The sequence below is a fragment of the Mytilus edulis genome, chromosome 2 (assembly GCF_963676685.1).
Source record: "Mytilus edulis chromosome 2, xbMytEdul2.2, whole genome shotgun sequence".
Classification (NCBI taxonomy): Eukaryota; Metazoa; Mollusca; class Bivalvia; order Mytilida; family Mytilidae; genus Mytilus; species Mytilus edulis.
This window is the reverse complement of record NC_092345.1, coordinates 67,020,835-67,035,558: the sequence shown is the minus strand read 5'-3', so window position 1 is coordinate 67,035,558 and position 14,724 is coordinate 67,020,835. Positions and strand designations below refer to the sequence as shown.

The 14,724-nt window shown below is 31.6% G+C and overlaps 1 protein-coding gene across 1 annotated transcript in view; it reads left to right on the top strand.

Annotated features, from left to right (window-relative positions):
• The first annotated feature begins 2,979 nt into the window (after positions 1-2,979).
• LOC139512734 (limb region 1 protein homolog) overlaps positions 2,980-14,724 on the top strand; it is a 31,320-nt gene continuing 19,575 nt past the window's right edge. Inside the window, exons 1-6 of the mRNA XM_071300599.1 lie at positions 2,980-3,172; positions 7,645-7,738; positions 10,323-10,353; positions 10,804-10,943; positions 12,792-12,895; positions 13,288-13,414. Of these exons, the coding sequence (XP_071156700.1) occupies positions 3,107-3,172; positions 7,645-7,738; positions 10,323-10,353; positions 10,804-10,943; positions 12,792-12,895; positions 13,288-13,414 (562 nt within the window). The 5' untranslated portion in view covers positions 2,980-3,106. The remainder of the gene's footprint in view (positions 3,173-7,644; positions 7,739-10,322; positions 10,354-10,803; positions 10,944-12,791; positions 12,896-13,287; positions 13,415-14,724) is intronic.

Below are 14,724 nucleotides of genomic sequence, written 5' to 3'. Positions count from 1 at the left end.
ACGTTTTTTAGTGCAAGCACCCCCTTAACCACCCTCTATGACAATTCTTCTACATGCCACATATTTAGAAGCAAGGTCAATTGAAAATTATATTTTGAGGTCAAGGTTATATACCAAGGAACACACTGTATCATGATGGCAAATCAAACGTGCACATGTCAAGAGTCAAAAAGTCATAGTCTGGTCAAGAGTTCCATGTTAAAAATACACACAGCAGTCCTGCACGAAGTGATCATGGTACACGTTACAATGTCTTGTGTCATGATGCACTACACATGCCAAATACAGAAAACTTAGGTCAGAGACAGAAACACAAGACATATAACTAAACTCAATTGAACGGTACTTGTATTGCAGGTCACTACAATTGCCTTCAACATACTCGGAACATAAACTCTCGGAACACTGCAAAGTAAAAATCGTCTTAATTAAATCGGTAAGATTAGACATTAAAACACTAAAAACTAGGGTTTACCATTAGTTTTTAGTAACCATGTGATAGTATTATGGTAAACTGATGGAAACACATGATACAGTCATGAAATTGAATATTTGAAATAGTACGACCAGAACAATACAAGACAGAGTTGTAAACAAAACATACGAATTTTTAATCACAATGCACAAATAAGGAACCGTATTTATTCATCTAAAATGTACGCTTGCGTTAAACAATGGAAATTAACAAGTTGTATATTTATATAAACGATCAATCTTGTAAATAAATAAGCTTTATTTGAGTCGGCAAGGTATCCAAACAGAGACAAACATAAGCTCTAATGAGCTTTTAACCGACATATGAGACATTTATAACAATACAATATTTATAACAATATAATGCAATAAATTTCACAGCACAAAAATGAAGCACTAAAAGCTGAATATAAGCATAAGCTAGGTATTAAAGCTAAGTGTAAACTAGACATAAAAGCTGGCAAAATGCATAGCATAGAATATTAAAAAAAACAACAACCAGGGAGTATGATCAAGATGGTAAATAAATTAGCATAATATATTAACTAAAAAGTCTGCACAGGCTGTGCACTTACAGTCATTTCCATTCCATGACTTTAAAATATTTTTAAACTGACTAAAATTAGCAATTTATCTAAAAATCATCAGGTAGATCATTCCATAAAGCAGCAACTGTGTATTTAAAAGAGTTTTTACCATAGGTTGGTGTTCGGACCCTATACAGGTATATCTACAATAATTGAATATCTAAAATTAAATTTACAATCTTTCAATACAACTAAATCATGTAAGCATGGTGGTGACAATTTATATTTAAGAATTGATTGCTTCTTTTTGTAACTTCATTGGGGTGTAAAAGCGTTGACCGAAGTACATTTTGTATATGAAGCGCGGAAGCACTTCATACTAAAAATGTGCGCACGGTCAACTCTTTTACAACCCTATGAAGTTACAAAAAGAAGCATTCAATACTTATAATTACATTATTTTAGCAATGATCATGAAAACACGAATTTTATTATTGTTTTATTTAATTCACCTGTGCACTTTATTGTGTGGCCACGTGTTATCATGAATGAAAAGTTTTATTGAGCAATGCAATTGCTTACGGAATAACACGTGATGTGCAGTTAGCCAATCAGAATAAAGTATCATAATGAAACATACATCTAATTTATTATTGAATTTTAAAACACTCAATAGCCATGTTACGCATACGTCTTATTTTCAGTTATGGAACCTTTGCTCGTAAAAGTAGTTCATCTTATGAATTAGCATAGTCTTCATATATAAATCGTAAAGCCCTTTCCTGATTTTTTTCCAATTTAGTGGTGTTATTTTTGTTGCAGAAATGCCATGCCAAAGGAGAAAAATTAAAATTAGATAAAATAAATGTGTGGAATATTGTCAATTTATTCAATTTAGTAGGGTAACAGCCAATGCGCTTTAAAACATTCAGTTGTTGGGATGCTTTACGACAAATATTTTTAATGTGGTGATTTAGATTAATTAAGTTGATAGTCAATATTAATACCTAAAAGTTTGACAATCTTATCATGGGATATTTTTGCTGACTGTACATTAAAAACAGGCTTCTTTGCAAATGTTTTATTTCCAACTGCAATGGCTTGGAATTTATCAGGATTTTGCCCGCATACAATTAAATCTAAACCAGTCAATTAAAACAGCACTTTCTCTTTCGGGTGTACATAATTAATTTTCAAAATTGTTGTCAGCATTTGACAGAGTATTATCATCAGCATAATTATACAGGGTACCATGTTCAATAAAATAGAATATGTTATTTATAAAATATTGAATATTAAATATTAGGGGCCCCAGGATTGAGCCCTGGTGGTACCCCTTTTTTAGTCTTCTGTGCACGATTTTATCATTTTTTACGCAAACATATCATATTATCGTCAATTTTTTTTTAAAATACCGTCTTTTGAAGCCGAAGTTTAACGATTGTCACCTTATAGTAAACAATCAACAAAAAGCATGGGTATTGAGAAGGTATTTAACATGTACAATCAGATAATTGTTTATTTTCATTACAGATCCATGCATATTGCGATAAGGGTCACACTAAGGTCACTATGCATACGGAAAATATGTCGGTGAATTGCTTCCTCGAAGTAAGAAATTAAAAAAAGTAAACTTCTTCTAAATGTGGAAAAATTAAAGAATTTTCTTCAGAAAAAAGTATATGTACAAAAGTATTTAATTTGTTTTGGTGTGAAATTACCTTCTCGGGGATTCCTTATTTTTCACACACAAAATCACGGTTAATTCCGCATAATTGACTTTCATCTGTTTTGGGCTCAGTTTTGGGGGTAAAATAAACTATTTTTCAGACATATCATTATATATAAAAATCGAGATATAGAATAAAAACATTGTATTCTTTCAGCACTTTTTTCTCACGGTCAAAAAAATACAGGGCACTACTTCGTTTCGTTCGCAATTTCGATAAATTTGATTGAAAACTGGTTTCCGAATTCAAAGTGCTAACAATGCATGACGGGTAATTAAACAAAAAAAAATTGCGGAATGAAAACAATGTTTCGCATCAAAGAGCATGAAAATAAGGCGTGAACTAAGACCTTTTACCTTTTTACTTGTATAAAATATGTCAGAAGATGTAGATGTTGATCTGAGGGAACAAACATTCCACAATGCAGTTCGAGAGGTTATTGTAAGTATCCGGGGACTAAGAAAAAACTTTTTTCTTCTGCGCTTTCGAATGAATGACGCTAATAGCGATACAGTATCAACTGATGTATAAATTTGAACTGGTTGTTCAACATGTAATAGCTTTAACGTGCTATTATTTCGAAGAAAAATAATTACCTCCCTTTAACGTTTTATAATAAAATTATTCCTTTCTGAGTAAATTATACCAAGAATCTACATGATTTAAATTACTCTATACACCTTATCGCTATTTGACTGCCGTTACTGGATATCACACAGGTTCCCGTAAAATTTTGACGTCTTAAAGCAAAATATCTGACGCCACAATGGAAAAGTGATTGTTGTATGCGTCAAAAGTTCAAGCGGCCGGGATCAGCGATAAGGTGTATACTTACACTACGTACATACATATGTTCATATATGTACAGTAGCATGGGTAAACTTTGAATATATACAAGTAGTTTTGACAAAGTTGTTGATGTCCAAAAAACATTAACCACAGATGATTGATATGTCTCGCTTTTGCAACATATTAGTAATTACTATTAAAATTTTGCAAGTTTGTAAAAAAAAAAAAAAATGCTCTGATCTCAAATCTCAGAAGGCAAAGAGAGTCATAATGATTGTCTGTGGTCAAGTATTAGATCCACTCATAACAGAAAAACTAAAATAAACTAGAAATGGTACAGATGTGTGCTGCCTGTTATATGTAACGTTATGAAACGTAAATGTAACAAAAAATTCGTTCCGGCGTGACATTTGTTCCGCCGGAACAAATATCATAGGAAATATGTTCCAGCACTATAAAATTTGTTCCGGAACTAATATTTTAACCAAGTGTGAAATAAGTTCTGGAACAAAAATCACAGCACCATGAGTTTTGTTCCAATATTAAAATTAAAAAAAAAAGTGAAATAAGTTTGTGTGATATTAGTTTTGAACAAAGGTACCGGGTATTTCATAGAAATCAGTGAAAATGTTCTGCTCGAACATATTTCATAGAAATCAGTGAAAATGTTCTGCTCGAACATATTTCACAGAAAATAAGTACTGTGCTTGCATGGGGTACATTTGCAATTGAAGGCATGACTGTAGGAAGAAGATAAGAAATAAAAGCGATGATGATGTTTCATAATTTGTATTTATGTTTATATATATGTGGTATTCCACCTCCATGTTTCTTGTTGATCCGTCATGGGTGTTCTAATCATACATGTACTTAACTATGGTCATTGCACAGTTTTTAAAGAATGTGTCTTTTGTTTCTATATGTCTTTTAATATAATTGATCAGTCACTTTGTCCTTTTTAAAAAAGTACAAATGTTCATCTTTATCATGTTTAACTATTTTCATGATTTTTCGGAATGACTTTTATCAGAGCTCCAGATAAGAATTCACAAATTGGGGTTTTTACCCACCATTTTTTTACGTAATTGGGTGATAAAGATTTTTAATTGCATTATCAATTTCAGTTCACCCCTCAAGCACATATCAAATTGGGTTTTTAACCACTAAGCTCCTTTATGTATTGGGTTTTTTCATCAACACAATATTGAATATTCAGGCATGTTATAATCACATTATATCAACCTCAGATGTTTTTCCATCTTAAATATGTGCTAGCTGTTTTATTTAGTTTATTCACTGACAAGCAATTGTACATTTTATTTATGTCCCGTTTTAAACGTTCTTCCAGTTTTTTATTTTCTCATAACTTATATAAACTGCAGCTGGTGTCACTAGTTGGACAGTAACTAATTACCTTTCTAGATCCCAAATGATCACCCTACAGTTTAGTTGGGGTAGGCGTGGGCCAGCTAAGTGTTTAGATTTTTATGTGAAATTTAGGTGCTGTAAGAAAGTTTTGCCAGTACTTTCACCTATTTGCCAGACCTACTTTTAAAAAAAAATAATAAGTAGTTCCCAGATTTGAGATATATATACCTTTCACTTTTTCCAACTGATTTCGTTTATGACGTAACCCCGTGTTTATCTTTCTAGCAATATTCTCGTTGAGGTATGCAAACATGCACGTGCGTTTGATGGACGCTTCATCAGTCAAGGGTCTAACTTAAATAAGTTATTAGAGAAAAATAACATACATGTTGTTATTGTGAGCTGAAATATCAAAAAACTGTAATAACATATGTATGTTACATGTTTCAAAGGGGAAATATACAACCTTTATTTTGTTAAATTTTTCTCAAGTTCTATTGATATTATAATTTTCTTTATGTATACTAATCTTTGCAAATATATAACAGCTCATAGCTTACCAACACACCTATGTTATTACAGAAAATACATTCCTGCAATAACCAATGGGTGTTATTGCAGCTTCTCTATATCTCTTTAAAGGCTTTGCTCTGACTTGCATAAGAATGCATTTCAATTCATTGTAAGAAATGATGATCAGAGCTTGTAATGAGGCACTGTGCAAGATTCCAAGTGTCTCATTTACTCTGATATAGTAAATTACATGCTTGTAATAACATAAGCCTTGTTATTACAGCTTAGTTTGCCCTTAAAAGCCTTGTCTCATTGATTTACCATGGTTAATCATAATTGTATTAATGGAATTAGAAAATTAGTTATCAGGGTAAATTATTAAGCTACTGCGCAAAAGATTTTAAGAATTCCCAAGTGCCCATTAAAGATAAAACATTTTTGATATATTTCACTGATAACCAACATATGTTATTACAGATTCAGGTAAAAAGAGAAGACAACTCATGAAAGTGTCTGTAATAACAACATGCATGTTATTTTTCCCTGATAACTTATTTAAGTTAGACCCTTGACTGTTCATAAAAACACTAACTGAATTTTGTTATTATCATAACTTTCCCTAAGCTATCAAAAAGAAAGAAGATGAATACATGCGGACATTTACTTTCATTTAAATAATTGTATGTTATGATAAGTCCCAAGCAATTCGAAAAAATATGACAACATGACACACGCTAATTGGATAAACGTCGAGAAGATCGAAATGTTTTCATATTCACATGTACCTGTTGAGCAACGGAAAATTCCAACAAGGACCCATTTCAGCTACTTGATGCAGGGCTCTATTTTCAGAACGATAGGACATTTCCAATTATTAATATTCTAAAATAGATTTACGCTACGACTGTAATCAGATAACGGTAAATAACGCAAACGATAGCGAGTAAAAGCGTTAAGAACTCATAGTTTTGGCATATAATTGGGTTTTCCTTTGAATTAATTGGGTTATTGAACCCTGCAATGGGCAATCGCATTGAGTTTTTAATTAGTTTTTTTGCGTGATCACGCAAATACGCAGCTTATCTGGAGCTCTGTTTTATTATTTTTTTCTTATTCTACTCTTTCCTGGTTCATAAGTGTCATTTTTAGTATTATTAATTGAGTATGTTATATATTAAACTTTTGCTTTACTCCACATGATCCAAATTGGATGTGTACACTTTTTATTTATTACCTTATCAATATAATACACACTTTTATAATGACTTTAAACTCACTGATAACAAGCATGACAAGTGCTCAGTTTACAAGATAACTTGTTTAACCAGTGGAACATATTTCATAGACAAGGAACTTATTTCACCAGGTGAGGAACAAATCTCACAAATCCAGAACTTATTTCACCAGGTAAGGAACAAATCTCACAAACGTAGAACTTATTTCACTAGGTAAGGAACAAATTTCACCAACCCAGAACTTATTTCACCAGGTAAAGTGTGAAACTTATTTCATATAGATGGAACATATTATATAGAAATTGTCTGTGAAAAAAGTTCTCCTAGAACATATTTCCTGTGAAATTAGTTCCACTAGTACTGAACAGTGATATCAGAACAATGCCCAATCATTTCAGAAAATATCTACCTCAAAAGACAGTTACAAAAGGTCATTTTTCAAAGTATAATAATCCAAAACAATTTATCTGCTTTACTGGACATCACAAAAGATCTCGTAAAATGTTGACGTCATAATAGAAAATATATGTCCCCATAATGGAAAAGTGATTGTATGACGTCAAAAGTTCAAGCGGGACAGAGTTTCAAATAGCCATAAGGTGTACAGAACAAGTTGTGGTAGCATGTCAAACAATTCAAAATTTTAGAGAACAGTTGACACCATGAGACAGCACAGCAGCCTTTTGAGGCACAAAAAAACACCTTGACAGACATATATACATGAAAGGCAGTTTGGAAAATGTTTTAAACAAGAGCATTTAAATTGGTATGTTATAAAGCATTGCCTTCATGTCATAGTAGGGATATCTTTCCAGCATGTTCCTTAATTTTCATTAACATTTAGGTTTGAAATTATTCACACTCTGACATATTTTGCTACTCATGAGATATTGTGTTAAATTATTTAAGAAGCCTGTATACGTAATTAGAAATAGTATGTCTTGAACTCTTCAGATATAAATTATACATTTTCATATAACATGTATAATTTGATTGTTTTTCTTCCAGATTTTCCTGTTGTTATTTATTCTGTTGTATGTGAGTTCATATGTGGTCCTGTGTTATTTTAAGAGAAAAACAGACAATGATGAGATGTATGCAGGTATATTTATAAGTAGTGACTAAAACAAACATGCCAAATGGAATTCCAACTTTTTTGAACAACTCAAGTGTCTAGATCATGTACATGTAGATGCAGAAGTGTCAAAGACCCTTATTTAGTTAAAAATAACTTGAGGCCAAGGTCTTTTAATTGCATTACCAGGAATTCATTTAAGCAATGCATACCAACAGATTTGCAGTCACACAGTATAACGAAGAAATGAAAATAAAGTATTATGAATAAATTCTAAACATATTTATGTACATTTTGTATCTACATTTCAATCATATTTTTAACTCACCTAGCCCGAAGGGCCAAGTGAGCTTTTCTCATCACTTTGCGTCTGTCGTCGTTAGCTTTTACAAAAATCTTCTCCTCTGAAACTACTGGGCCAAATCAAACCAAACTTGGCCACAATCATCATTGGGGTATCTAGTTTAAAAAAAGTGTGGCGTGACCCGGCCAACCAAGATGGCCGTCATGGCTAAAAATAGAACAGGGGTAAAATGTAGAATTTGGCTTATAACTCTGAAACCAAAGCGTTTAGAGAAAATCTGACATGGGGGTCAAATTGTTTATCAGGTAAAGATCTATCTGCCCTGAAATTTTCAGAAGAATCGGACAACTGGTTGTTGGGTTGCTGCCCCTTAATTGGCAATTTCAGGAAATTGTACCGTTTTTTGGCTATTATCTTGAATATTATTATAGATAGAGATAAACTGTAAACAGCAATAATGTTCAGCACAGAAAGATCTACAAATAAGTTAGTATGACTAAAATGGTCAGTTGACCCCTTTAGGAGTTATTGCTCTTTATAGTAATTTTTTTACCAATTTTTCTTATTTTTTTCTAATCTTTTACAAAATTCTTCTCCTCTAAAACTACTGTTCCAAATTGAACTATACTTGGCCTTAATCATCATTGAGGTATCTAGTTTAAAAGTGCAGTGACCCAGGCAACCAACCAAGATGGCCACCATGGCTAAAAATAGAACATAGTGGTAAAATGTAGATTTTGGCTTACAACTCTGAAACCAAAGTATTAAAAGCAATTCAGACATGGGGATAAATTGTTTTGCAAGTCAAGATCTATCTGCCCTGAAATTTTCAGATGAATCTGACACCTGTTTGTTGGGTTGCTGCCCCTAAATTGAAAATTTTGAAGGAAATTTTGCTGTTTTTGGTTATTATCTTGAATATTATTATAGATAGAGATAAACTGTAAACAGCAATAATGTTCAGCAAAGTAAGATCCACAAATAAGTCAACATGACCAAAAAGGCTGTTGACCCCTTAAGGAGTTATTGCCCTTTATAGTCAATTTTTAATAATTTTGTAAATTTTGTAAATATTTGTAAATTTCAACAAAATATTTTCCTCTGTTACTAAATGGCCAAGTTTGTTATAAATTGAGATGATTGTAAGAAGCAAGAATGTTCAGTTAAGTAAAATCTACAAACACATCACCATCACCAAAATACAATTTTGTCATGAATCCATCCGTCTGTGATTAATATGCACATAGACCAAGGTGAGCGACACAGGCTCTTAAGAGGCTGAGCCTCTAGTTATAAAAGCTGCTGTGAACTTGACCTTTTAACTAGTGACATAAAAGAATTGAACCTTCCAATAACTAAGGTCAATTATGACTATTTTTTTTTTACAATTTTCAAAGATGGTTATTGGTAACATGTCTGTCTGTCACAAAATATGTACATATATTGTACATGACAAATTAGCACTATATTTAACTTTGGTGCATAATTCTTTTGTTGGTATCTATAATACTAAAATTACAAGGTCCAATTTGTCAGCCGTCATCACGTAAAAACAACGAATCACAGAATTCAACTTTATATATAACTAATATAGTACAAAGGTGTAGATTAAAAATTACACCACTCCAGGCCCTTTTGTTTTCCACGTTATTAATATTGCCAATAATTAAGAAGTTCCGGGTCGAGTCCGCTACTGATACCAATAGTTTATTTACCTGTTACCTATTACCTTATCTGTACGTTTCGCATCTGACAGGCGCACCACCAAACGTTGTATTCAGGACTAATATGCTATATACACGGGTCATAACCACAGGGTTGACACTACTAAATTGTCAAATTGTTACCTATTGTAGTATTTTAATCAGTAAGACTTTCTAAGATAACAATACGAATACTAAAAATCTGGACTAAAAATAAGGCGTATAGGTACAGTTTTCAATTTGTTAGTGGGCATGACGTAAAACAGCAAAGCAAAGAATTCAACTTTATTTATAACTTATATAGGACAATGCTGTTGATTAAAAAATACTCCATTCCAGGACCTTTTGTTTTCCAAATAATTAATATTACCAATAACTGATAAGTTCCAGTTCAACGGGTTCAAACAGAAAGACTTGAAAGCAGAGAAAAACTGTGTATCTTATAATCGACATGACTTTATCAGATGACAATACTAATACTAAAATAAGGCTTGCGCATAGTTATATACTTTAATTCAGTCACGGACCCGTGATATCACGGGTGTGTTCTAGTTTTATATATTATTCTTTTTGTAGTTTTACAATTATTATTCATATTTTGTAGGAGAGGAAGATGCAATAGTATTTAGAATTTCGTAAGTATATGTACTAAAGTGAGGAATCTCCAATGCAATGTTTTATGTCAAAGTTGGTTTATATATTTAACAGACTTTTTAAAAAGAAAACTGAAAAGATATAGGATAGATCTACAAAAATACATGTGCAAAACAATAAAATATTGTGAATTTTTCATTAAGAAATATCTCTGTTTTCAAGATGCTACTTTCTAGTTGTATCAAATTAATAGGCCAATGAATGGCAAGGTTATCACTGGAATCATTTGACGTTCCATTAGTCATTACATTTGGAAATTCTTGAATAGAACAGCAGAAGGAATTGAGATCGAACTTTGTGTATATGAAACATGATACCTTATACTATAAAGTACATTTGTGTGAGAACACATAAAAGAAAGAGATTGACAAAGATTGTTATATGTTCCAGGTTATACCTATGTACTATCAGCTGATTACTATATATTTCAGGTTATGGCTATGTACTTTTACCTTGGCAGTATCAGCTGGTGCTGCGTTACTTCTACCGATCTCTATCGTATCCAATGAAGTCTTACTACTCTATCCTAAAAGTTATTACGTTAAGTGGTTGAACAGTTCACTTATACATGGTAAATTATCCTAAAAGTTTTTACGAAAAGTGGTTGAACAGTTCACTTATACATGGTAAATTATCCTTAAAGTTATTAAGTTAAGTGGTTGAACAGTTCACTCATACGTGGTAAATTATCCTAAAAGTTATTAAGTTATGGTTGAACAGTTCACTTATACATGGTAAATTATCCTAAAAGTTATTACGTAAAGTGGTCACTTATACATGGTAAATTATCCTAAAAGCTATTACGTTAAGTTGTTGAACAGTTCACTTATACCTGGTAAATTATCCTAAAAGCTATTACGTTAAGTTGTTGAACAGTTCACTTATACATGGTAAATTACCCCAAAAGTTATTACGTTAAGTGGTTAAATAGTTCACTTTTACATGGTAAATTATCCTAAAAACAATTACGTTAAGTTGTTGAACAGTTCACTTATACATGGTAAATTATCCTAAAAGTTATAACGTTAAGTGGTTGAACAGTTCACTTATACCTGGTAAATTATCCTAAAAGCTATTACGTTAAGTTGTTGAACAGTTCACTTTTACATGGTAAATTATCCTAAAAGCTATAACGTTATGTTGTTGAACAGTTCACTTATACTGTACATGGTAAATTATCCTAAAGTTATAATGTTAAGTTGTTGAACAGTTCACTTTTACATGGTAAATTATCCTAAAAGCTATTATGTTAAGTGGTTGAACAGTTCACTTATACATGGTAAATTATCCTAAGAGTTTGAACGTTAAGTGGTTGAATAGTTCACTTATACCTGGTAAATTATCCTAAAAGCTATTATGTTAAGTGGTTGAACAGTTCACTTTTACATGGTAAATTATTCTAAAAGCTATTACATTAAGTTGTTGAACAGTTCTTTTATACATGATAAATTATTCTAAAAGTTTTAACGTTAAGGTAGATGGGGTGTCTAAACTATAATCCATAGAATCTTTTAATAATTTGCCAAAATGTAGTCCATATCCTGCTTGTTTAAAAACATTAATAAAAAGAATGGGTCACCGGACTTATTTTCACGCTACAGGTTGTTCAAAATTGTCAAGAATTTGTATAGATTATGCATGGAAAACCCATTATTCCGCCCTACAACGCAAACCACACCATAAAATTTTGAGATAAAATATGAGAAGATAGCTTCAATATTATGCTTTCAGATAAGAAAAAGAAAAAATGGGGTCACCGGACTCGTTTTCTTGCTACATGTAAAAATGGGTAAATTCCTAACACATTCCATTGTAAAAGTAACACTATCTGGATTATCTGCCCTTGCATTTGAGTTGCCTCCCCTTATTTGACAAAGTTGGAAAAAAATGAATCAAACAAAAGAATTCTAATTTTTGTAAAATACAATCATAAATATGATCAAACATGGCATTTTCTATATTATAATGAAAATTCTTACACATGAATTACCTACTACTATAAAAATTTGCACATTTCATCAAAGATCTAGACCTTGTTTTCTAGTATTTCAAAATCCAAGATGGAGGAAGACACCCTATCTACCTTAAGTGGTTGAACAGTTCACTTATACATGTACATGGTAAATTATCCTAAAAGTTATAACGTTAAGTTGTTGAACTGTTCACTTTTACATGGTAAATTATCCTAAAAGTTATAACGTTAAGTGGTTGAACAGTTCACTTATACATGGTAAATTATCCTAAAAGCTATTACGTTAAGTTGTTGAACAGTTCACTTATACATTGTAAATTATCCTAAAAGTTATTATGTTAAGTTGTTGAACAGTTTTTCACAATGTAAACTTTGTTACCTTATTGTCAAAATTTTCGGAATAATTTAATTTTAGAAGTATTTTAAAGTTTTACTTATCTTTTGTAGGACTATGGAACCATGTGTTTCTTTTTTCCAATCTGACTTTATTCATCTTCATGCCATTTGGTTACTTGTTCACAGAATCAGAAGGTTTTGTAGGATCTCGCAAGGTAATTATACAGATGTTATCAATCTGTAGACTATAACACAGATATACTATCACTCCTGTAACTTCTTAGTATTGGTGATTATGTCTATTTTCCTGGGCATAAATTCATCAGTTAGGCTCTGTAAATAGTATATCAATGTCTCTCTAATAATATCAGATAAAATTGAGAATGGAAATGGGGAATGTGCCAAAGAGACAACAACCCGACCATAGAGCAGACAACAGCAGAAGGTCACCAACAGGTCTTCAATGGTATATATTTAAATTATTGGACATCATCCTTGTGACAAAACACGGAAAAGGGTATTGCTCAATATAATACCAACAGCAGCTACATTGATGAATCCAAATGTAATCCATTATGCATTGATTTATTTTGTCTGATACTTTCAGGGACTTTTAGGGAGAGTGTATGAAACCATCATTATTTTATGTTTGTTGACAATAGTTGTCATTGGACTTGCATGGGTAGCAACTGCCATGTTTAATGAAGATGATCATAGCAAAGAAACATTGTTTGGTAAGATAGTAATTTTCTTTTAAACTGATATTTGAAATGAAAAAAGGACCATGCATAAGTACGTCAAGGAAAACACTCTACATGTATAGATGTGAAAGTGTTAGATTGTTGGTTGCTGAACCTGTGCAACAAAGATTTCATGTAAAGTAAAAGTGTGAGAAGCAGGATGAAAAAGTGGAGATGACCATTATAATATCTTGTGTTTAGAATGCAAAAACACACAATCAAGATATATGTGAATAATAAATGCATCCATCTTATATTAAGATGAAACATAGTATACCAGTGAAAATGCTATAAAAATGGTTTCTTTTATAATGTTTTGACAGTGAATGGTAAAGTTGTCTTAAAAGCTTTAAAGAAACAAAATCACGAGTAATTGTTTGTTTTTGTTTGGATTATTATACAACGATAATTTCAAATACTTAGAGTAACAATGAAATAAGAAATCAGTCTTAAATTCAGACAGCGCAGTAAGATAGTGTGGTCAAATGAATGTTGTATAACACATTAAATAAATGGAGTAATTAAAGGGAAACTTCGCAAAAAAATCAAAAATTGATATTGTGTCCATTCTGTATAGAAACGCTCAAATTCATAGATATTAAAGTTTTATTCTGCTAGATAAGAGATCACCATCGATTTTAAATTTAGAGTTTCAATTCTCTGCGTTCGGCCATTTTGTCATCTTGTCCGATTTGAAACCACGTTATGTCTAAGGACCAAAACTACAGTAACCTGATGTAGTCGTAATTAACGAACTTTATACGGAAAATTTTCTTATTTTTTAAAAATAACCATGGTCTGTTATTTTTAAACTGTTAATATTGGAAATAGTTAAAAAGTCAAAGTTCAAATCATAAGTAAGTGTTCCGTGAAAATTGAATTGTTTTCGAAAATCTAATTTGTTCATAATTCTTTATGTAATAAACTTTATTCAAATAAATTCGTATCTTCTCTCAACTGATCACCTGCATGGCTAAAGGTGTTACTCCCAAAGGTATTGTGAGGGGTGTGAGGTGACACGTCCAGGTATTCAAGTGATTTCCTGTCGGGCTTGTAAGTTCATGCATCGTTTCACTTCTAAGGGTATTGATCAGTGTACAGGGCCGATAACTTATAACTTTCCATTTTGAACTATTAGGTGTATAATATACATCTCTGTCTTGCGTGTCCAAAAGGGATATAATATACTAGTCATTACTAAACGCATACGCTTGTTTATAAATAACATTTCTGGTGTAGAGAATATAATTTATAAAAATATAAATAATACAAAAAAAAACAAGATTTGATGAAATAAAAATCTA